Consider the following 24,759-nt stretch of genomic DNA (forward strand, 5'->3'; position numbering starts at 1 on the left):
TTTCTTTGTTTCCTCATGGTTGTCCAAGCTTTTGGGGTTGCTTGTCCTGGTGATAGAGGTGTTTATAGAAGACTGTCCAAGCCTCAGACTAATGTCCAAGTATTGGATTAGACGAATATTCAGTCTAGGAAACACATACATGTATAAGACACACAATTATTGAATCCGTTAGGACATAAGGCTCTAGAAAGACCTGACAGAACCCCAGTGTGCTATCAGATATTCAAAGAGAAACCCAGCAGAAATTGACAACTGAAACAGAACAAATCAGAGACAAAAGCAAAAGCAAACAAACAACAAATAACACCCTACACATACAAACATCAATCCAGGGAGATTTTGTAAGCTAGGATCAAATATAGAAATGAGCTGGGGTACCACCAGAGAGAATGGAGATTCTCAGAATGTAATTAGACAGCTGTACTAAGAACTAAGATAAAGACAAAAGCCTAATATTAATACCAAGGCAGTGCATCATCTGAAGAATAGAGCAAGGAGTCTGAGCAGACCGATAGTGTTGCTTATAAGTATGTTAAGATAAAATACACTTAAAATGGCTGGAAGAAAGGGGAACAGAAGAGCGTAATGTGGTTGGAAATATGCAAAGAAAAAGAAAGGAATAGAAGTGTATAAAAGAAAGGGATGAAAGGAAAGTATGAAAGATATTTTGTCCGTACTACCAAAAACTTAGCTAGATATAGAAGTATATAAAAAGGCAAAAAAAAAAAAAAAAAAAAAAGAGTAAAAAATATCCTTAAAAAATTATGTTGTAAAACTTGTAGATCCCTTAGGGCTAAGATCGTATTTAATAAATCAAAAAAAAAAAAAAATCCAGAACTGATCCCCGAATGGACCAGTTCAATAGGTATTGATACTGCTATTTCTGTTTCCTTAGCGTCTCAGCTGTAAGTGTCCTTCTCCTTGCCTTGGGTTTTTTTTTGCGTTATTCTGTGACCAGCAGAGGTTCCTTTATTGTTCGTCTGTAAGCGTCGGTGTGTGGGGAGGGAGAGGGTGCAATAGTGGCTCCTTCTCCTGGGAGTGAGTGAGCAGTGGCGCACTGTTGCTTCAGTCAGGCTTGGAGGTGCCTGTTGCAGAGGGCGCTGGTGGCTCAGGCGTACACAGAAAGTCTTAGAGTTGAGCCTCTCTCGGGGTTTTTTCTTTTTGATGCTGGTTTTTTTTTTTTTTTTTTCTCTCGGCAGCCTCCCTGCTGCTGGCGTTGCAAGGGGTTTTAATCTAGCCCCGCCCGAGCGCCTGAGGGTGGTTGTTATCCCTGAGCGCCTTAGGTGGCCCGCAGGGCATCTCTCCGCTGCCTGTTGCAGAGGCACCGAAAGACAGGGAGAGGCTATGCGCGGGGCTCCTCCCCGCCGCCCGGGAGCCTGCAGCCTCCAGCCGCCATCATGGCCGGGCAGCTCTCAGGGACCGGCACTCCTCTCCGCGGACCTCCTCCCTCCTGTCCTCTCGGTCCGTCCCCCTACCGGCAACAATGTTTCTCACCCTGAACCAGCTCTCCGGTTCCCACGCTCCCGCTCCTGGACCCTCCGTTCAGCCGCGGATCGATGTCTCTGTCCGGGAACGCTGAGCTGCGCTGCGGACCCTCCGTATGTTTCTCACTCCCTCCCGTCTGCCACAGCTCCGCCGCTTCACCCTCTTTGAGCCCTCGTAGATGCCTCCCTACCGGCTATGTCAGGCTCCCCGCAGACCTTTCTGGTGTCCGAGGCCGTCTGCTGGTGTTCAGCTGGTTCTCTGTGGGAATGACTGCGTCCTTCCGTGCATTCCCAATGCATCTGTGGAGAGGGATGCACTCCACGTCTCTCTACTTCGCCGCCATCTTTCCAGCGTCTGAGACGTACTATTGATCAGCTGCAGAGGCTCTGTCCGCGGAAGAGTAACAAAACCAGTGTGCCGAACGAGCGCACCTGAAGGACTATGTAAAGGAGGCAAAATTCCTAAAACATTTTTTAATGAGGGAATATGATAGGTTGTTGACAGATGGACAAAGTGTATTGAAAAGCAAGGAGATTGTGTTGAAAAATGATGTATTTATCTTTTCTAAAAGTTAATTAAAATAAATTCCACAGCCTAGTGCAGGTAATTTTTGACTCACCCTTGCAGATTTAGAGGGTTTAAGGAATGGTAGGCAATGAAAAAAAAAAAATGTAACATTCTCCACCCTACTTTTTCAAGATTTTTGCTGATGACAGGTGAGAAACGGAATTTTACTGATGGTTGGAGGGGAGAGGTAGTAATGAGAAAGATTGTTTTTTCTTTAAGAGTAAGTGGAGAATCAGCCATATTTTTTTGGCGAGAGGAAGGAGGGAATAGAGGGACGAAGCAAGACAGAGTGACGTGAGCTAATAGATGAGCTAAATCAAACAAACCATCATACTGCTGTTCTAGCAGTATGTGATGCTGAAGAAGTCCTTTATTCTTTTTAGACTTCATTTTTCCCGTATGTAAAATGAGGTAATTTAAATTGTTTTCTAATTGGATTTTTTTAAAAGGTGGCACTAATGCTTAACTTCTCATTTAAAGTGATGTGTAAGTCATCTTACTCAAGTTGGCACTTCCTTCAGCTAAAACTTCTATTAGTTGTTGCACTTACTGCTTCATACATTCTTGATGCCTCAGACTACTGGTTTGCAGTGTTAAGTACTTTTATTCTACTTCTGAATATGTGAACAGTCCTGGTGAAAACAACCTCAGTTCATACTGTGCTGGTTTTCCTTTTTCTAGGTAAAGTATTCATAATCTTAGTCAAGAGTTGTTGACAAATTGTTTGGTTATATAGGTATTGTAAACTTATGCATTTTATTGTTGTGATTTAAAAGAGAGAGGGTTGAAAATTGGTTATTTTGAAATAATTATTTTTTCATGTGGTACATAGGCCCTCTTTCATTGTAATTGATACTTGCTTGAATGTTCCCTGGAGTCATCTCTGGACAACATGTACATTTAGTAATAGCTTAAAAAAATTACAGAATAATATGCAGGACTTTCCCCAAAGTCCTTTGCAGTTCTGCAAACAACCAGCAGGGGATCTCCTCAACACCCAGTTTCCATCTGAGTACATTAATGATAGTGTCTGTGATTATACTGTTGGGACATTTGTAGAATATTAGAAGGTGGCTTGAGAGAGTTCTTAGTTGAACACAGATAATCTAGTATGATAAAATATTACCCTGATTCATATTCTAGAAATATTTGGAGGTTGGGCATTGTTTGAATAATCATGCTTTGTATTAAGTGGAATTAATAATTGTAAATTTCAGAAACCTTTAAGTACTGGGCTTTTCAGAGCAAATATGAAATGCTGAAATTGTACAGTGCCCAGAAGTTCTTTGCATATATTGTTGCTTAGCGCAAGTCTTCAAAGAATATACATGTGGAATAACTTAATTTTTAAGGTTGATCAATTAAGTATTAGAAACATGCTTTTTTCTTTTTTTCTCAATTCTTTATTTCTTGCATCTTGGTTAATAGTGGGATTTATAGAAATCAATAGGTATATCACTTTCATTTTTCTTGATAGTAATTAAGTAGGTAGATCCTTTGAAGTGCAGTTTTCTCTGAAAATACAAACTTCTAACTAATGTCTGTTTTCCAAAAAATTACTTTGTTCATTGAAAACTGACGTTACAGGAAAAGATATGATATTGTCAGTTTGATGAATGATAGGAGCACAATAGCTTTTTGAAACCGTTTGGAAGTAGTTTAATACTACTTTCTAAGAAATTGATCATTATGTTCATTAAATGAAAGTATTTTGTATTGAAAATTAGTTATTGAGGTATTTTAAACGTTTCATTGTAGAATTTAGCAGCTAATATTAATCTTAGAGATAGGAAAGTTAGTGCTTTATAAACCTAAGGAATAAAAAATAATAATGAAAGATAAATGTTGGGGTTAAACTGCTTTTGCATTTTGTTGGAAAACAGTAACTCTTTGTTTTGTAATCTCTGTGTGTCAGTGTTTCCTGTTTGAGACATTTACTTTATTGAAAATAATGGAAGAAGAAATATCATATTCAGTTCTCTGCAGTGTTTCATGTAAAATGTGATGTTACATTGATTCTTCCTATTAAGGCAAATGTAGTGTTCAGGAATTTCAGGGAATGCTTATAAAATTTTTGAATGTGATCTGCTTGTTTTAAGTATAAGCATAAAAAGAGTAATTTATGCCATGTACCGAATTTCCTGAGATGAAAAACCTCAGCCCTACCATTATTTTCACAAAAGAAAGGGAAAAGATGAAACATTATTTAGGATATATTTGGATATCCTTTTTGCGTGTGCATACTGTAAGTTGAAGGCAAAATACTTTTTAAGATTGCTTCTGTTGCAGTTAATGTTCTTTTAGGCATAAAATGATATAACTAATTTATTAACATTAATATCTGTGATGTGCACAGTGTAGTCAGTTGTTTATCTTAACAGAATATGTGCATTTTAGCAGACGGTAAAATGCTAAATGAGAATTATGTATAGAAATAAAATGTGAAACTTAAAATTGGTCAAAAGAAGAGTAATCTTTCAGGGATATGAAAGAAATACTGTATATTTAAAGTTCTTAATTCTGACTTAGTTAATGTCAAATTGAATAAAAGAAAATGTTGATGTTTGGGAAGTGGAAAAAGACATTGGAACATATTTAGTGTGCAGCTGTTGTAGAGCAAATTGAAACTGACGTATTTCATCCTGTGCTTATTAAAACTTTGTCTCTGTGAACATTTGGATCTTTTCTTTTTGTTGCAGATATTTGGTTTCCAGGCAGGACTGACGTCTTTGGATTGTAGGGGCTCTTACTGCTTACCTGTACCAATTATTCCCTCTTTCAGCACTGCTCTTTATGGTAAACTTCTGAAACTACCCACATGCTGGTAAGTATTATGTTAAACTGTGGTTTATGGTAATTTTCACTTACTATCTTAGGAGGGGGAAAAAACCAGTCGTATCTGTCTTATGCCAGTGTGTTAGTTTTATACAAAACCTTAGAAAAATATGTGAAGTTAATACTTAACATATTTGTTTTTTACTGAGACGTTAAAAGTCTGTTTTAAATGTCTGAAATCTATTAGGTCATGGTATTTGTGGCAGTGATAACTGTTGTTGGGGTAATAACTGTTGATCCATGCTCCAGCTGTAGTAAAACGTTGCTGTTTCACATTGTATAGGAACTGCAAGGGCAAGTCCCTTTTTTTTTTTTTTTTTGAGAGGATACAAAGATTTTTTAAAAAGTTGCAAATTAATATCAAGGCCAAAGTATTTTTCAACTAAATAACAATTTCATGTGTATTCCTAACCAATGACATAGATTTAGTATATTTGCAATGTCTGTGTACAGTCACTCTACATTTGGGCAGAAACTGATTTTAGCCCTTACTTTCATTTAGTATTGAATTCCTTTATTTGGAGGTTGTTCTTCCTGAATTGAAAGAGATTTATAGAAAGAGTCAATAGTTACTAATCATACCTTTTTATTTTAGTTGAAAGCAGTCCTTCTTAATAATAAAGAAATAATTGTTTAACTGCATGAAATAAGATTTAGACAAATGAAATTAATTATATTCTAATGAAATACTTCTATATTTTAAAATTTGAATTATTTCAATTATTTGGAATACATCTTTGCTTTTTCATCCTAATTAGTAAGCTTATTTTTGTAGGATGTATTTTCATTAGTTATTTATGAAAAGCAGCATGCCTTTCAGAAAATAGATTTGACTTCTTGATCTAAAGTACTTCATTTGTTAAAAATGTATTTCCTTTAATAATATGTAACTTTTAAAATGAAATTTGTTATGTAAATGCTAATATTTTCAAAGAAATTTGCCTATTGATTCAGAAAATTAAAAAAATATAGAACTTGAAGTTAACTAAATCTTGGAACCAGTTCTTCTATAAAATGAAATCATTGTTAAACTATTTTGTCCTTAATTTTTCTTGATAAGTTTAATTTTGTCCTTAGTTATCCATATTCCTCATATGGCACGTATTATATTGTGTAGACATTCACTTTTCAACTTCCTATTGGTGTTTACATGTTGCACTTGAGCCAAGTATTATATTACATATACCATTGGATATGTCCCAGTTGATAAGTCAGTATCAACTTTAATAGATATTTGTATCTGCTGATTTATTTATCATTCATGAGACTAAAATTTTCTTAGATCCAGTGCAGTTTACTGTAGAAAATACTTCTTTTCAATAATAAAACAGCCAAAATTTCCAAAGTGAATTATAGCCTTTATATGAAAAAAGTTGAATATTTAAATAGGTAAGGCTTATATCAAGGATGTGTAAGGCTTACTCTAAATATTGCCAAATTTGGTTTAAAATGTCTGCTGACATCTAAATGAAAATATTCCAATTAAATACTAAAAGCATGAGATCACAGAATGCTAATATTTATTTGGATGTGATTTGCTTTTTTGTAGTTAAGACCACTTCTACATTATTTTAGTGGTATTTTTGCTATGCTTTACAGAAGTATATTGTTTTGAAATAGTTTCCTTAAATTGTTTTCCATAGCAAATAATAGTAAATAGTAAACTATAATTATTTTTAGCAACTCTAGATGGAAACTAATCAATACAAAACTCAATAAATTGAGATGTCTTAGTTAAATGAAGTGAATAAAATACCAGATAAAATACATCATTTAATACTTGAATTAAATAGAAATCATGTGAGAACTGACAATCCTATTTAACTGTGGCAGTGAGTGAGGATTATGTCAGCTCTGTCCTCATTTATGGTCTCTCCCTTCCTCAAATTATACAGACTGTTTCATTTGGATTTTTAAAATTCACATTTCATAATTTTTTAAAGCACATTTATGATGCTGTGTTTATGTCACATGCAATATGAGAAGAGCATTTTTACTCCAGGCCACAGTGCTTGAAACAAAGGCATTTTATAGCACATTAAAAAATTTTTAGTTGGTATGTTTGAGTTAGTAATGAAAATCTAGGTTTTATTTAAATCAGCAAAATAGTTTATAGTTTTTGTTTTAAAATATTTTCTAAATCGAGATGTTAATTACATGTGAAGCTTCAGACAATATTTAATTTAATTGGGTTTGGTAATTTTTAAAATATGTGGCTTAAATAACATTGAAAAAAATTTCTCTCCCATTTAAATGTTCATGTTAATATATTTTAATCTCAATGAGCAAGCTATTACAAAACTCCTGTTTCTTAGATTTTATTTTTTTCAAAATATTTTGATTACATTGTATCTTTCATTCTATATTACAGTTTTCAAATATGCAAAAATAAACTTTTCAAAAAAATGTTTTTTCATTTTTTTATATCAGATTAACTTTAGTCCTTTTAGTTTCTTAGAACAGGACTGAAATGTGTAGGGTGTGGTGAGAAAAACAGTGACCAATAATAATTAGTGATATAAATCTTGAGCAATTAAATTTCCACTTGTCTCCTTTTTTGATATGAGGTGTTTAAAAAAGGGCAGTAAAGGGTTGGTTAAAGAACAATAAAGTATCATAGCAGAATTAAGCATTGGTCTACTGTCCATAGTTATTTAAAAAAATTTCTACGTTGTAATGCTTTTAGGCTTTTAGATATATTCTTGGCCTTAACCTTTTTTTCAAAACAGAGAGATGATAAACATTTAAACTCTTTCAAAATTTTTGATTGAGGTATTAATATCTTATAGGAAAATGCATATATTATAGTGTTTCGTAACTGAACTGAATACTTGGTAACCAGCTGAAAGATCAAGAAACAGAGTATTATCAGCATCCCAAAAGCCTTTCTCTTTCATCCTCCTCCACTGTTAACCATTATCCTGATTTCTAATGGCATATATTCTTGGATTTAATATAAGTGGAACCATACAACATATATACCTTTTTTGACTAGCTCTGTCACTTAAAATAATTTGTAAGATTCATCTATACTGTAATGTAGTTTTTAGTTTGCTTGCTTTTGTCACTATACAGTGTTATATTACATGAACATCGACGATTTATACATTCTTGATTTGCAGTTTTAAGAATTAGTACCTGAAGTTTGTATCAATTTCTTTTTTATTCCATTTCTTTTTTCCATTTTTTCTTTCCCTTAAGACACTTCAGTTGTATTAGGCAACGTTAGATGTCATTAATTTTTTTCATTTTTCTATATTTTGATAGGCATTGTGTTAAGTGTTGGGATTGGGGAAAGAATAAAGTAGAATGCAGCGAGGGTAGAAGATATCCCGTCACCATGAAAATTTACAGTCTAGTAGGGGAGGACACTAGACACATGAAAACAGTTGTCATTAAATTGCAAAACTGAGGCTAAGCAGAATGTCTTGTGAGTTTACAGAAGTTAGAGAATTTCTCTAGGACCTCAGGAATGGCTTCAGAGAAGTGGCATAAGAATTGGGCTTTAATGGCTGAATCAGTTAGATACCCAGGCATTAAGGGGCTGGTTAGGGTGTAGAGGCTTCTAGGTGTCAGTATTGTCTGAACAAAGTCAGGATTAGTACTTTGGATCTGTGAAGGGATACAGGGGGAGAGGAAATTGGAAAGTTACTTTGGGCCTGGAGTTGTACATAAATAAAGATGTCTACACTTTTAATATGAACACTTACAAATAGTTAAACCAGTTAATCAGATATTCATTAGTCCCATTTCTTTCTGATCAGGCTTGTTAAACTAACCATAATATAGTTTCAAGTTCACTTTCTCCTGTAATTGAGGATTCAAAGATGTGATCTTATTTGTAAATAAATTTTGGAAGTTCAGAGAAAAATTACTTTGGCTTAGAAAGTCATGGAGAAAATGAAGAAGGTAACTTTTAAGCAGGTTATTAAAGAATGGGTAGGATTTGAAAGAGAATACTGTACTTTTTTATACAATGTTAGGTACTTAGTTTAACAAAGCTTTCGTAACAACCCTCTGAGGTTAGGTGATATTCCCTTTTATAAAACTAAAACTCAGGTTACATAATTTGTCCAAAGTCACATAGTGGCTGGACAAGGATTCTCATGGAGGGTTATTTGATTCCAAAGTCCTCGATCCCTTCCTTACCTGAAAGGAGTGAAGATATACATTATCTTTTGTTAATCATCTTTGAAAAGCTCAATATACTTTCTTGCCTTATAGTAAATATGGATTTCCATGTATAGAGAGGCTAGTTTTGATAGTACAGCTAATAAATCTGAATTCTCCTAGTAGCAATTAATAGTATAGATATTATTGTGCTGCTAATCTCATAGAATTGGAGTCATTAGGGTTAGGTGGAATGTTAGGTATTATCTCAGTTTCTGAGTCATTATTACATAGCTTTGATTTATGGTCACCTATCCAAGACTTGAGCATTTTATTGAAAGTGAGTTAGCTACTTTCTAAGGCAGCCAGATTCATTGTTGGGCAGCTCTAAAGCTCTTTCTCATATTGAGTCAAAAGCTGTTTCACATTTCTTCTGTTTCATAATTATTGCTTGTTTATGTCATGAGCCATTTTCATACTCTAGGAATGTGAGAAAACACGTATTTCTGTTACAAGATTAAGGGATCCACCTAAGTACCGATTCCTTACTTAGCACAGTGCCAGAGAGCCTGGTTTCGACTAGGGAACTTATTGAACAGTTTATTTGTGGGAGGAAGATGCTTCTGTGGAATTTGTGTTTGAGTTCAGTGTTAAATAGGAAATACAGGATTCGGTGCTAGTAGGTTCATGGTATTGATGAGGTGAGGCAGATATTGATCCTTTTGCCTCTCTGAAATGGAAGCTGAAGTAGCCATTTTGCTGCCATAACAGCAGAGTAAATGCTTTTAGCTTTAATGGAAGCTGGGCCCTTCAAGTATAACAAAGAGAGAATAGGTAACCCACCCCACAGGGCTGAAAATGGTGTTTGCTCAACTGCCTAGTTTGAGGCCTCAGGAGCATAGAGTTGGATGTTTTTAATGTTCCTGAAGGTAGATCTTTTTAATTTCCGTGTTTCCAAAGCTATGTTTATTTTCATCTGTCTGCTTTTGTGATTAACAAGCTCTGTAACAGAATGTCTTAAAACCGGTAAGATTTAGCTGAGATGTTAATTCTCTTATCTCCACTTGAGTGGCAGCAGCCTGATTTTCAGCTTTGATTCTTCTGGTGTCTGGAATGTACTTTCACGGAATGTTTTGAACTGAAAAGAAACACTGACATTATCTATTACAATCTTCTCATTTCAGAGATGAAGAAACTGAATTCTAGAGAGGTCAAGTTACTTAGTTAACTTCAGAGCACACAGTTAATATCAGTGCCTCAATTTGATTTTCATTTTCTTTATTCAGGGCTCCTTCAACTGTATCACACTGCTTTAAAAATTATTATTTTAATTTTTATCATGGTAAAATATACCTAACATAAAATTTACCATTTTAACTGTTTTTAAGTGTACAATTCTGTGGCATTAAGTACATCACATTGTTGTGCTGGTATTACCACTATTCATATTACCACTATCCAGAAATTTTATATTCTGTACCCATTAAAACAGTAACTCCCATTACTCCCTTCCTTCAGTTTCTGGCAACTAACTGTTTTACTTTCTGTCCCTATGAATTTGACTATTTTAGATACCACATGTAAGTGAAATCATTGAATATTTGTCCTTTTGTATTTGGTGTGTTTCGCGTAAAGTTTTGATATTCATCGATACTGTAGCATATATCAGAATTTCTTCCCTTCCCACCTTCCTCCCTCCTGTCCTTCCTTACTTTCCTTCTTTTTCATTCCTTTTTAAGTTTGAATAATATTTCATTGTATGTAAATATCACATTTTGTTTATTCATGTATCAGTGGACATTTGGGTTTTTTCTACCTTTTAGCTGTTGTGAGTAATGCTGCTGTGAACATGGGTGTACAAATAATCTGACTCCCTTCTTTCATTTGTTTTGGATATATACCTAGAAGTAGAATTACTGGCTCATATGATAATTCTATGTTTAATTTTTGAGAAATTGCTCTTCTGCTTTTCACAGCGACTGCACCATCATTCCCATCAACAGTGCACAAGGGTTCTAGTTTCTCTGTCCTTACCAACTCATTATTTTCCATTTTTTTGATAATAGCCATCCTATTGAATATGGAATTTTATCTCATTGTGGTTTTTTTGATTTGTATTTCTCTCATCATTAGTGATTTTTTTAAGTATGGTTCACATACAATATTATGTTAGTTTCAGATGTACAGCATAGTGATTCAACATTTACATAAATTATGGAATGATCATGATAGGCCTAGTAACCATCTGTTGCCATACAAAGTTTTTACATTATTGATTATATGCCTTATACTGTATATACATCCCCCTGACTTATTTATTTCATAACTGGAAGCTTGCACCTCTCAATCCCTTTTACCTGTTTCACTCAGCCCCCTACTTACTCCATCTTTTCAAGTGCTTATTGGCCATTTATAATTGTCTTTGGAGAAACATATATGTAAGTCCTTTGCCCACGTTTAAATTGGATTGTTTTTATTGTTGAGTTTTAGGTGTTTCTTATATATTCTGTATATTATTCCCTATTATATATATGTGATTTTGTAATTTTTTCCTCCAGTTCTGTGGATAATATTGCTTTTTAATGTTAAGTCTCTCTACCTTAATCTAACTCCAAAGGCAGAAGCCGAGTTTATCTCCTCTATATCATTTACTTTTTGTTTGAAATGTTAACCTTTAGATTTGACCGTTTTTTTTTTTAAGAATTGGTACGGATGGAAGATGCCTTAGAGGACTGGGGCAGGGAGGGTGGGGGGGACTTGAGGGGGGGGAGTCAAGGAAGGGAGGGAATACGGGGATATGTGTATAAAAACAGATGATTGAACCTGGTATACCCCCCCCCCAAAAAAAAAAAAAAAAGAATTGGTACGGCTTAAGCAAGTAAAAAGTGGTAATCTGTTTATTTGGAGTAGGTCTGCTTAATTTGGGGAAGAGAAGAAAAAGATGAATTTGTTAGAATTCTTTGGGTTGTTTACAAGTTTATCTTCACGGTATGTTTTACTCTTACTGTTTGTGAGATGGCTTACTTATAATAGATTGTTTTTCTGCAGAATAATTTTATAACTTTCTGTGATATAGGGAGCTCTTTTTCTGCTTAATTTTCTTCTCATTTTAAACATGTTTTAAAGGTATATATCTGTTAAGCTCTTCAAAAGGTAGGTATAGTACTTGACATATAGACTTTATAAGTCTATAGGTTATAGATAAGTTCAGTACTGCACAAATAGAATCAAAATGAAAACAAATGAACAATCAGTTAAATCAAATGACCTTTCAGCTGGTTACTTTCTTTTATTCAGAGTAGGTTAGGAAGACATAGAAGGTTTTAGAAATAGTAGGAAGGTTGTGATCTGAGTACCTATTTTTAACATGAATTTATAAATGCCTCATGGTTCCCATTCTGGGTTGACGTATATATGTTATGTTTTGAAATCCCTGTGCATATTTGCTTCATCAGCTTTTTGTTATTAGCAATAGCATTATTAATTATGGAAACTTTTTAAAAAAATAGGTAATGCTAAAGGAATCCAAATTGTTTGTATTATTCATTAAAAAATACTATCATAGTCCTGATGCTAATTGCTATTCAATTTGAAATCGAAGAGAATATTGAAATATAGCTCTTTGAGGGATTATTAAATGGTAAATCAGTTGAGCCAAGGCACTTATTCTGATTACAGATTATTTCTCTAGTGATAGATATAAACATTGAGTTTAATAATCTGATGATAGAATATGTTTTAACAAATCCAAGCAGATATGAACACTTATCTGTGTATAGTCACATAGCTAAACATTTCAGTATAAACTGGGATTCATATGTTAGTCTCTGAAAAATCCACATTGTTTGCTTTTTAGCTCTGTCACATCCTCTTGAAATGGACATACATTGCTTGATACAGGTTTCTACTTCAGAGATAGGTGAATCAGAGTGTGATTTCTTCATCAAAGAAAGATTCAAACTTAACGAAATATGTGAACAGCATCTGAAAGTGTGACCTTATTCCAATCAAATAGCTATACAGTTCTTAAAAATTTATAGATCTTTTAAAGAAGCTTAGGGAAGTTTGAGAGTGAGACATACAACAATCTTCATTTGTCTTTGGCTAAATTCATGTATTCATTTTGTGTCTCAGCTTTGAATTTCCTTAGAGAATACTCTTTTTTGTCCACCTGAAATTTTAGATTGGGCACACAGGAATGTCCTATTTTGTGAGACCCTAAGCGTGGGGTAAGTCCAAATTTTACAGCCTTAAAAAACACGAAATGTGCATGCTTTATCTCATTAGCCTACACATTAGAGATGGTTAAGTGTGATCACAGTGTAAATAGTCCATCTGATCAGTTTCTCCATTACATCATATGGTAAATTCGATTTGGAAAGTTCATAGTGCAAATTGTTCTCATTACAGTTTTCTTTTTTGATTTGGATAACTTGCTAAATTTTTTTTTTCTTTTTTATTGTAATAACTCCCTTTTTAGCAAATGGTTAGGTCTTACTAGTATTGTGTGCTGAGGTGCTGTATTTTTATAAAAACTGTAATCTCAGGTGAGGCATATAACAGTGGACTCATGCTGGATGCTCTGTGTATGATGTAACTTAATCTTCCATCTTATGGGATTCTGTGTTGTATAACTTGTCCTATTTTGTTAATGCAACCATCTTTTCATTATAAATCCAGCATTTCTTTGCATATTTCTTAGAATCTGTTTTGTTTTGTTTTGCTCATACTGTTTTTGTCTTCTAACTTTTTTAAAATGCTCAGTTCTTCTCTCTTATCTTTATCTGGATGATTAAAGCGGAGGAGGCTGACCAGAATAGACAGGATGCATATTTTCTTCAGTTTTTGAACAGTGTTCCCCAGTCTGTTACGTTTTTGTTTTTTTTTTAAACTCCAGTGAGTTTTTCCACTGTGTTTGTCTGCCTTTTTGCACACTTGAGATTGTTCTTTATTATTCATTCAGATCTATTCCACAGATAGGTGATGAATGCCCGCTACGTTCCATGTACTCTGCAGGACCCTGGCTAGAGATGCACCAGTAAACAAGACAGGCAAGGTACCTGCCCTCATGGCAGCAGAGAATACACAATAAATTAAAGGAATTTTAAGGGGAGAAAAACTGCTTTAAGAGGCAGTGTATATTGTCTTTTAAAATCTAATTATAAAATTGTCCTTTTTGCTGTTTTGGGCCTTGGAAGGAGATGCTTCCATAGTTTTTAATTGCATAATATTTTAAAATTATTCAGTATTTTTCTGTTTAACTTTTATTAATGATTTATATTTGAAGTGAAACCCATCTAATTAGTATCAGAGCAAACAGTGATTGGAACTGAAATATAGATTCCTACAGATAAAAACTAATTGAATTAATAAATTAAACACATTGTTTTTTATTTTCCAGCTTTTTGAAAACATTCTTCAGTTTTTGAATAATTTGTAGAGTATACTTGATAGTTCTGGGCTTAATATAAGCTTTTCTAAAAATTTGCTATCTCAGCATTTATTTTAACATGTACACGATCTCCAATATTTATGGAGATTAATTTATATTAAGGCCTTTAAAACCTATTTATAAATACAGATATTTTTAAATTGCATCCTTACTTTATTTTATACTCTTAATATCCACTTTTCTACATTATAATGTTTAGTGTGAAGACACCTCAAAAATCTGTGCGTCTTTCTAATTAAAAGATATTTTTATTATAAAGTATTAAGATAAATAGTTTATGTGAAGATATATTCTTTGATTACAAATTACTGAGGTTAATTTTTCAGGCAGGACTTTCAGAATATCATTACTTCATCATCACAGCTCATGCTGATAGTTACTTTCTGTATTCATCGAGAAATACTTGTATTTCTAATGTGCATATAATTTATATTTGAAAAACTTATGAACAGAGTTATTTTTCAACTTACGTATCTATGCAAGAAATTTGTGAGGAGAATTTTAATAATATAGATTTAATATTAATAACAATAATAGCATATGTGTGCCAGGAGCAGTGCTGAGAGTCTTGTATACGTTATCTCTTTAATCTTCATCATAACCTTATGAGAGAGAGACTGTTATACACATTTTATACATCTTTGTTTTAGCTTCTTAAAGTTTATACATCTATAAATAGTGAAGCTAGAATTCAGTTTTAGGTCTATTTGAATCCAGGTCCAAGATTAGCAGTTCCTTCCACCATTGAGAGAGAGTGTATTGCAAGTTGGCATTAAGATTGCATCCTTAGACATGCTTTTATAGAAATAGCTTTGCTGACTTGTATTTGTTTTATAAATAGCTTTAATGAGGCATACTTTATATAGCATAAAATTCACCCTTTTCAAGTGTACAGTTCATGATTTCTAGTAACTTTACTGAGTGGTGCAACCGTTAACATAAGTCAGTTTTAGAACATTTTCGTCCCTTCAATAAGATTCCTCATACCCATTTACAATTAATCCCCATCTCCAGCCCTAATCTACTTTCTTTCTCCATATATTTATCTTCTCTGGCATGTAAATAGAATCATACAAAATGTGGTATCCTGTTTCTGGCTGCTTTCACTTACCGTAATGTTTTTGAAGATCGTTCTTGACACAGCATGTGTCAGCAGCTAACTTGTCTTTTATTCTACATCTCTATGTGGCTTTCTTCACCCAAGTAAAATGTATTCAGGCTTACAAATAACTGTCCTTACTGTTATCCAGAGATATTTAAATTCCAGAGTTGGATGAGGGATTTCAAAACCTTGTTACAGTTGCTGCTGTTAACTGTGAAGTTGAAGTTCTGAGAATATCCTTTTGTGTCATTGGCCCCTTCTTCAACCTCAAATAGACATAAACTTTTGCCATAATTTTTGAGAAATTGTAGAGGTAGGATGGTGTTTGGACTCCTCCTTGCTCTTTAATTATCGGTATTAAAACTCATAAATACAGAATTTAATCTGTATCAGACTTGTCTGTCTTTCTCAGGGAGATGAATAGCCTGTAGTGGGTCTTTTTTTTTTTTTTTTTAATCTTTGGTAAGTTAGCTCACTTTGAAAATGCCTAGTCTTATCATTTTTGCATTTTGACTAGTCTTGTTTTTCAAATCTGCATTTATGCCCTAGGACCTAGCATGTAGTTGATTTTCAATAAGTTAATTAAAATGAACCAAACTAGAATTTAATTAATTTTATAGATATTTTAAAATCAGTTAATTTATCTTTTGAAGAGAACGGAAAAAAGAACAGGCGTATTCAATCATATTAATGTTTAAAGAAGAAAAAGTAGGCAAACTACCCAAACTCAGTTTCCGTTTTTGTTAAAGAACAGGTGTATTCAATCATATTAATGTTTAAAGAAGAAAAAGTAGGCAAACTACCCAAACTCAGTTTCCTTTTTTGTTCATCTTTAATTTTTTTTAAAATGAGTGAAGCTCTAATATTCTAAAGCAAATATTCCTTTAGATTCTAGCATTTAAAGAGAAATATAATACCATTCTTGAATATCTTCAGTTTTTGGTCTCTCTGATAAATGCAAACATTCAGATATATGAGTGCTCTTGGAGTTTCTATTTCTAGATTTTAGTTTTAGTTTCATGATGTTCTTTCTTTTAACTATTTTTTTTGAGGAATAATATTTGAAGGTGAATACTTAATTTTTAATGGTTAATTTATTTCTCAAACTATTCTTATTTTACTCTCATAAACTCCCTGTGAATAATTTAAAAAATTACAAAAATACTTAGGGGTCTGGTTACACTGGAAAATATTATATAACTATAGCAAGCTTTCATAGTACTTTAGAACTGTGTAGAATGTGGTTAATACAGTTCCCTTTAATGGTTTATAATATGAGTTATACCAGTGTTTTCAGTAACATTGTTTTCATTTTAAAATTAGACTATATTTTAAATACATTAAAGTTCAACAGTTTTATGTGACAACAATTCAGTGATTTTTGACAGGTGTATGCAGTCATGTAGACAATCATCAAAATCAAGATCTGGAGCATTTCTGTCACCCCCCAAATTTCTCTTGCATTCAGTTTCCTCTCCTTTCCCTGGAGTTTTTTAGCTTTTGGTGAGGGCAATTGGCTCATGGTAAAGGTAATGGTCTATCTCCATTCCCTTGTTGTAGGGTGACCAGGGGATGACTGGCTGGCAGCTTGTTAGCTAGCAACCCACTGTTCCTTGCTTTGTTATTCCATTCTTCACTAAAACCTATCATGTGACTAATTCTCTTCACCAGGGCTCACAGGGCTGCCAGAGACCGAGGCACATAGCATTTTCAGTTGCATAAGAAAGGATTTTAGAGCTAGATTTTATATACACACATTCACATATTTTCATTTGATTTCAATGAGCATCTTTTGCTTACATAATTTTTTAAAAAGATAGTTTAAAAAAGTAATAAAAATAGAAAAAGAGAAATGTAATTTTAACGTGAGATCATAGGACTCTAACGTATTTTGACAACAAGCATAGTAGTCTAACTCTGAAAAAAAGATTAACTTCAAATTTAAAATATTATTTGACTATTGTTCTGTATATTTTAATTTGATTATTTACAACCTTATATTTGTATCAAATTGAAAATTTTACCTAAATTGCTTTTGAAGTCTGAAATAACAGTTCGTATCAGAAAGAATAGTTATAGTATATAAATCTATATACATTTATTTATATTTAATTTCTTTTGGGGAGTTGAGAAATAATAGAATAGAAATGAATTTAGGCTTTATTTTGATTAAGGATGTTTTCCTCCCAAATATGTCATTGATTTATCTGTGAATTTTTCTTGTCAATCAAGATTTTTTAATAATAATTATGTTTTAAAATTTTAAATAATGCCTCATAATTAACTTTATATGGGTAATAGTCCAGAATCATAAATTTAACGATTAACATAATTGATTCTGAACATGTTTTCTTCAGATGTTGTTTGTGTCTTTCTTGGTACTAACTTGTAAAGTCTCTGCTTATCTTGGTTTGGGATTTAGCTTGATTATTTTCAACACTTTGCCACGTTGTAGGTAAAAAAGATTCAATTAAGAAATTATAAATATTGTCAGTCATTGTATTACTGATGCTTTTATATTTTACTAATAAAGTACATTTATTTAGAATATTAATGTATTATTGTTTAAAAAACATTTCCGGGAAAGGAATTTTTATATATGTTAATAGTCTTACCAATTTTTGTTTTTCTGTCATATTTTGGTTCAGATTTTATAATGTATTTAAATAAATGATCAGTTGAAAAATACCTACTTTTATAGTTTTTAAATGAGTGTGTATGTGTATGGAATTAAAAAGACATGACAAACACAACTATAGGTAAATAGCATTTATCTTTGTACTAGTTAGGTTTTTCTCTTTGATTCTTTTAGCAAGGGCACGAAGAGCATGCCACATATGTTAACAACTCGTAAAGTGCTTAGTCCAATGAGAACAGAAGGTTTCGTTTGATTTTGCTTTTGGAAAATTTGGTATTTTCAACATGCAGTTTTTTGATCAGTTTGGTGTGAAGTTGTATAGGTTATCGTGATCCATCTGTTTCCCTCGTTAAAAGTTTTAAACTTAGTAAAATTGTTTAGTGGTAGCCAAATGAACATTTATAATTCCTTCCAAGATTATTGCCTTTAAACTTGATCTTTCGGCATTGGAGAATATTACTGTAAGACTTATATCTCTTTCTATGAGAAGAATAATATTAATACTAGCCTTTTCTCAGTATTTGGTTTTATCTATGTATAACAGTGGGAGACATTTTGTTCTGTCTCAGTGTCAGTATATTTTTTTTTTATTAATTAATTTTATTTATTTTTGGCTGTGTCGGGTCTTCATTGCTGTGCGGGCTTTCTCTAGTTGCAGTGAGTGGTGGCCACTGTTCATTGCTGTGCACAGGCTTCTCATTGCATGGCTTCTCTGGTTATGGAGCATGGGCTCTAGGTGCACGGGCTTCAGTAGTTGTGGCATGCAGCTCAGTAGTTGTGGCTCACAGGCTCTAGGGTGCTTGGGCCTTAGCAGTTGTGGCACATGGGCTTAGTTGCTCTGCGGCATGTGGGATCTTCCCGGACCAGGGATCAAACCCGTGTCCCCTGCATTGTCACGCAGATTCTTAACCACTGTGCCACTAGCGAAGTCCCTCAATGTCAGTGTATTCTATGACAAGATGTTATTCTAGTGACAGTATCTTTTAAATACATCTCTGTTTCATTATTTTTTTGGAACTGTAACTTGAGTATATTCAAAAGAATTTTAAGTTGTTAGTATACAGTATATTTATTAAAAGAGAAATGTCTTGGTTAGAAATCACTAAATTTAGTCTAAGGTGTTTTTTTTTTTTTTTAATAGTTGTCTCTAAATTTCTTTCTTGTGTTGATGATTTAATCTCTTTTAATATACTAACTTGAAATTTAGGAACAAATAATCATTGGAGGCCCCTGTGTTCAAAAGATCATACAGTGCATAGTTAGTGGCAGAAGAAAATCTCAAGAAGAATAGCATCATAATACTCCTGTATAGCATTTATACTTTATTAACTCCACTACATACAGTGATTTATTTGAACCTCACAACCGGCCTTTGGAATAAGAAGTCAGGTATTACTATCTCTTATAGAATTGGAAATTGAGGATTAGGGAAGATGATACTTTTGATTGAGAAAGATGAAATCACTTGTTCTAGATGTTGTAGAGGTGTAGTTTAGTGTTCGTGATGGAGCCATTAATAGCATTTAGGTAGCTATTACCAAGTTTTTGATAATAGCTTTGTATTCTTCATTGTAATTTATAACTTTAAAAATATTTCTAGTTTCCTATATGAATCTGTTAATACTTAGCACTTTTTAAATTTCAACAGGTTAATTAGTCATTTGTTTTTTTAAAAAATAATATTTTGGTACCTATCATGTGAGAACTGTTGTGTTGTAGGCCTTGGAGTCCCATTATGAGTAAGATATGGTCTTTGCTTTCTCTTTCTTGATTCTCTCAGTATTTAGAGAGGGGTTCTTAATTGCCACCTGACGCATACATCTGAAGCCAGGTTTTTTTATTGATTTGTTTTTAGAAGATAGTTCTCCTTATTTCATTCTTCTCCCTAAAATACTTTGCTTCTCATAGCTTTTATGGTAAAGATTAAATAAAACTTTCAGTGATGTCCTCCATGGTCTGGCTGTTTCTTGACTGTCTAGATTCACCTGAGTATCTTCCTCTCTGTCCCCTCCCACCTTCTTCCCTTTTTCAGTGTGTCTTTTCTTAGGCAAGTCTTTCACCATATTGTCTCAATAGTCAACAGCCTAAATAATTTTTACTCACTCCTCAGATTTTGGCCTAATTGATATTTTCTTTGACTAGATCACATCCTGCTAATATAGTCTTTAATGGGATAGTTGTCCAGTTTTTCACTGTACTTTCCATAGAAGTGATTTTTATACTTTTTTTTTGGTGATTATTTAATAGTGTTTTCTATTCTTTTTACATTAAGTTCAGTAAGGACCATCTTTTTTTCTATGGAGGACATTTATCTTCAAAACCTTGAAACTATGGAAAGAACAAGTAAATACTTAATTGACATGCAGGTGGTAATTTCTTTGGCCATTTTAGTACCTTTTGGTTGTCTGATTGATTAGATTTTAGATTGTATGCTTTTTCGACAACCAAGTTTGTCTCCTTTTTACTTACACAATATGTAAAATGTGTTCTTGGCCAAAGCAAAAACTAATGACTTTAATTACTGAAATTGAACTAAATTTTCAGTGATTTTCTAAATCAGAATTCTCAAGATAATATTTGAATGTTTTTAATTACATATATAAGATATATTGCATGAACACACTTTCTCTCTTTTTTCCTGAGTAAACATTTTTCCTTAAGTAGATGAACTGTCTGTATTGAATAACTTGTCTGGGAGATGATGAGACTAATGAAGAGACAACATTTTGCTCCTTTTGCCTTGTAAGATTTTGAACTTTATATATTATAATAATCAAGGCATTCATTATATTTTTATTTTAGTGACAGATAAGTTTTACTTCTCATTTTCTTTGTCGATGTTATCTAATATTTAACTTCAAATAATATTTCAGAAATTTGAAATATGATAAAATATTTTCATTTCTCAACACAACAGGATATAATTTGTATTTTACAGCTATTTGCAGATGCTAAAATCGTTGTAATTAAATATAATACTACTTGTAGGGATGTTGAGAAAGGGATACACTGCTGATGAATGTAAATCTTAATTCAAACAAGCAACGTGTCAAGCATTCATTAAAAAGACCAATGTGGAAGAATATGTAATGATGTAGAAAGATCTTGATCACTAAGATATATTGCTTAGGCATGAAAAGCAGGCTGTAGACGTTTAAATGTATATATCTCCATTAAAATTATAAGTGTATCTGTGAATACATAAAATCAATAGACAGAGCTCTGTAGGTATGCATGCTGAATCCGAGAAAAGTGGTTATCTGTGGGGAGTGGAGTGGGGTCAGGAGGAGGAAAGAGGAGCTTTAACCTTTCACTTTACCTACCATTTAGTTAAAAAAATTTTTTTCCCTTCTATGAGTATTGATATTTTTTGTAAGGTAAAGAATCATTGTGTGCAGAACTAAATACAGATTTCTTAGGTTTTTAAACTGCTTTCATTTCTCAGTTGAGTTAGTGAGCTTTGTACTCATTTTATTTTGGAAAAAGTGATCTAATCTTATTTTACTGTACAGGATATGAGTAATAACAAAAATACATTTTTGGAACCAATTTGTAGGTTCAGACCTTGCATTTTGGGACTCTGTATAAATCTTTAGATCCAGCTGTTGCTGAGGATATTCTTTCAGTTGCTATGAGGTGTGTTGATTTTAAAAGAATGGATGGTTGTTCCTGAAGTATACGTATGGCAAAAATTTTATAGTATTGCTATGAATGTGAGTGGATTAAGTTAATACTTAATAAGAATCACTTCCATGTTTTTTATTTAAAATTTTGAAGGAAGAATTTTCTTTATAGAAATGCCAGGTTGGTCCAAAAATTTTTATCAGCTCTGTATTGTAATTTGTCAGCAAATGGGACAGAGTCTTTTAAAGTGTTTGTTAATTAGGGCATATTCATTTTCAGTCTTTGCTACTACACAATCAAGACCTACTTGTTTCTATTTCCTTAAATTTATCCTGGAGTTTGTCCAAGTTGAGTTTTAATGAGTTGTTTATCCCGCTAGTTACATTAGGATTTATTTTTCCCTAGAGAGTAATGTTTGAATTGATAGTTTTTAAACCTATTCTGTAAAATGAACACATGTTCAGAGTAGGACTTCTGGATATGTGAAATAGGCATTTGTTAAATAAATTATTTTATTTTCCTCAACTTAACTGTTAAAATGTAGGTTTAGTGATGAGGTAAGTCCAGAAGTTGTTAGATAATTTTAGTATGAATTTTATTGAGCTGTTTTATTTTAAGTAAAGTTTAAATAAATTTGTGGTGGTATAAATCACAAGGAAAATTATACTTTTATTGTTCATTTTCATTGACATTTTAATGAGCCCACCAAATAGCTTCAAGTTGTAAAAGCAATTGATCTGTTTAAAATTTCTGAAGCAAATACAGTATGATAGTGTGATTTGATGAATTGGGTTTGAGGAAATGGATGTATGGGTGTTTCTTATTTTCTATACTAGTTAACCTGTTAGAAATACCTCAAAATTGACAAAAACAATAGAGAAAAAAAAAACCCATCTTCATTGATACTGTTACACTAACAGGTACATTCTTTTTTTTTTTTTTTTAATTAATTTATTTATTTTATTGGCTGTGTTGGGTCTTCTTTGCTGTGCACGGGCTTTCTTTTTAGTTGCAGGTGAGTGGGGGCTACTCTTTGTTGTGTTACGCGGGCTCCTCATTGCCGTGGCTTCTCTTGTTGCGGAGCACAGGCTCTAGGCTCATGGGCTTCAGTAGTTGCGGCACATGGGCTCAATAGTTGTGGCTCACGGGCTCTAAAGCGCAGGCTTAATAGTTGTGGTGCACGGGCTTAGTTGCTCCGCGGCATGTGGGGTCTTCCTGGAGCAGGGATCGAACCCGTGTCCCCTGCATTGGCAGGCAGATTCTCAACCAATGCGCCACCTAGGAAGCCCTAAGATGTACATTCTATAATCTACCGTATATTGCCGAATCATTTATAAATGGTTTATTTTAGTTCACATGCTACTGGAGTATTTAACAGAAGTATAATAAAATGTACTTTTTATTTGCAGTCAGTTATAACTGGAAAATAAAACTACAAAAGCATGCCATTCATGTATGCGATAATTTACTTGTTTATTATTGAATTCTGGCTTTTGTAAAGTGAATTATTTCCTTTGATGTTCAATTAAATTGAACCTGAAGGGAGAATTGCCCCCTACCCTTGGGCAGTATTAAAATGTACAAGAAATTAATCTTTTTGAATTTGCATATGTTTAAGTTTTTATTCGAGTCTGTGTTACCCATTTGGGAATCATTTTATGTGACATATGATGGCTTGAAAGAGTACCATATACAGTAGCTGAATTTTTTATGAAAGAGGAAAGACCTACTTGTAAAAAGAATCCTGACTGTAATTTTGCCTTATAAATAATTATTGCTATCGTTATAAGAACATGGCTCTTGCTGGACCGGAGGACTTCCTAAATACCACAGAATATCTGGCTAAAGATAGAGTGGCTAGATGAAGTATACTTTTTTATAGTGTAGGTTTCCAAATGTCTGTTCTGTTTACTTAGTATTACTACTGGTAAACTGTTGTGCTTTTGTTTTTTGTTTTTTTTGGTCAAGAATTTTCAACAGAAGTTTGAGAACATAGTAGAGAAGAGAACCACCACTCAATTTTTAAACCTGTAAGAAAATAAAAGAAAAAAAAGTGACTTAAAGAATGGCCATAATGTTAGAAAAGCGAAAAGAACCAGTAATGATAATGAAATATAAATTTATGATTTCTATCTTATTGTTTTTTTCTCCTGCCTCATTTGATATCTGTTATCTTACCTGCTTGGTTTAAAGAGTCTTTCATTCAGTGCATTTTTTAAATTTATATAAAAAGTTTAAAAAAATTTTTTGGCCCTTACGCGCGGTGTGTGGGATCTTAGTTCCTTGACCAAGGATCAAATCTGCACTCCCTGCAGTGGAAGCACCCCGTGCTGTGGAAGTGCAGAGTCTTAACCACTGGACTGCCAGGGAAGTCCCTTCAGTGCATATTTATTTCCTCATCTGTTTATTATAATCCTTTGATTTTTATGGCAAAATGTGACCAGGCTTGTGGATTGAACAGTAAAGGTAGGTAGAACCACATATTGCTATTAAATATTTGAGAGTTATATGGAAAGGGTGGTAGATGTCTTATTATGCAGCTGTATATTTAAATTATGTGACATGCTAATTAAGAGAGACAGGTGTTCCCAGGGTTTTGTTTTTATTTTGTTATTTTTGAGTATGAGAAAGCCGTTGTTAGTTGCTTGGACCAGTGTTCCTAAAAAAAGAGTTCTGAATACTTTAGGGCAGTTTTAAATTTTGATTGAGGTGAAATCCACGTAACATAAATTTACTATTTTAATTATATTAAATTGTACGATTCACTGGTTTTTAGTATATTCACATTTTTGTGCAGTCATCATTACCGTCTAACTCCAGAGCATTTTGAAAACTCCAAAAAAGAAACCCTGACTCTATCTGTGATTCAGGATAGAGAATGCCACATAGAATATGTAGCATTTTCTGTCTAGCTTCTTTTACTTAACATGTTTTCAAGGTTTCTCC

General features: G+C 33.1%; 1 protein-coding gene across 11 annotated transcripts in view; it reads left to right on the forward strand.

The window, feature by feature from the left end:
- Positions 1 to 24,759, forward strand: part of VPS13B (vacuolar protein sorting 13 homolog B) — a 773,631-nt gene that overhangs the window by 102,655 nt on the left and 646,217 nt on the right. For all 11 annotated transcript variants that reach the window (XM_057735654.1, XM_057735658.1, XM_057735653.1 and 8 more), the window contains one exon: positions 4,752 to 4,876. In XM_057735654.1, coding sequence (XP_057591637.1) covers positions 4,752 to 4,876 — 125 coding nt within the window. The remainder of the gene's footprint in view (positions 1 to 4,751; positions 4,877 to 24,759) is intronic.

Source organism: Hippopotamus amphibius, chromosome 5 (assembly GCF_030028045.1).
Source record: "Hippopotamus amphibius kiboko isolate mHipAmp2 chromosome 5, mHipAmp2.hap2, whole genome shotgun sequence".
Classification (NCBI taxonomy): Eukaryota; Metazoa; Chordata; class Mammalia; order Artiodactyla; family Hippopotamidae; genus Hippopotamus; species Hippopotamus amphibius.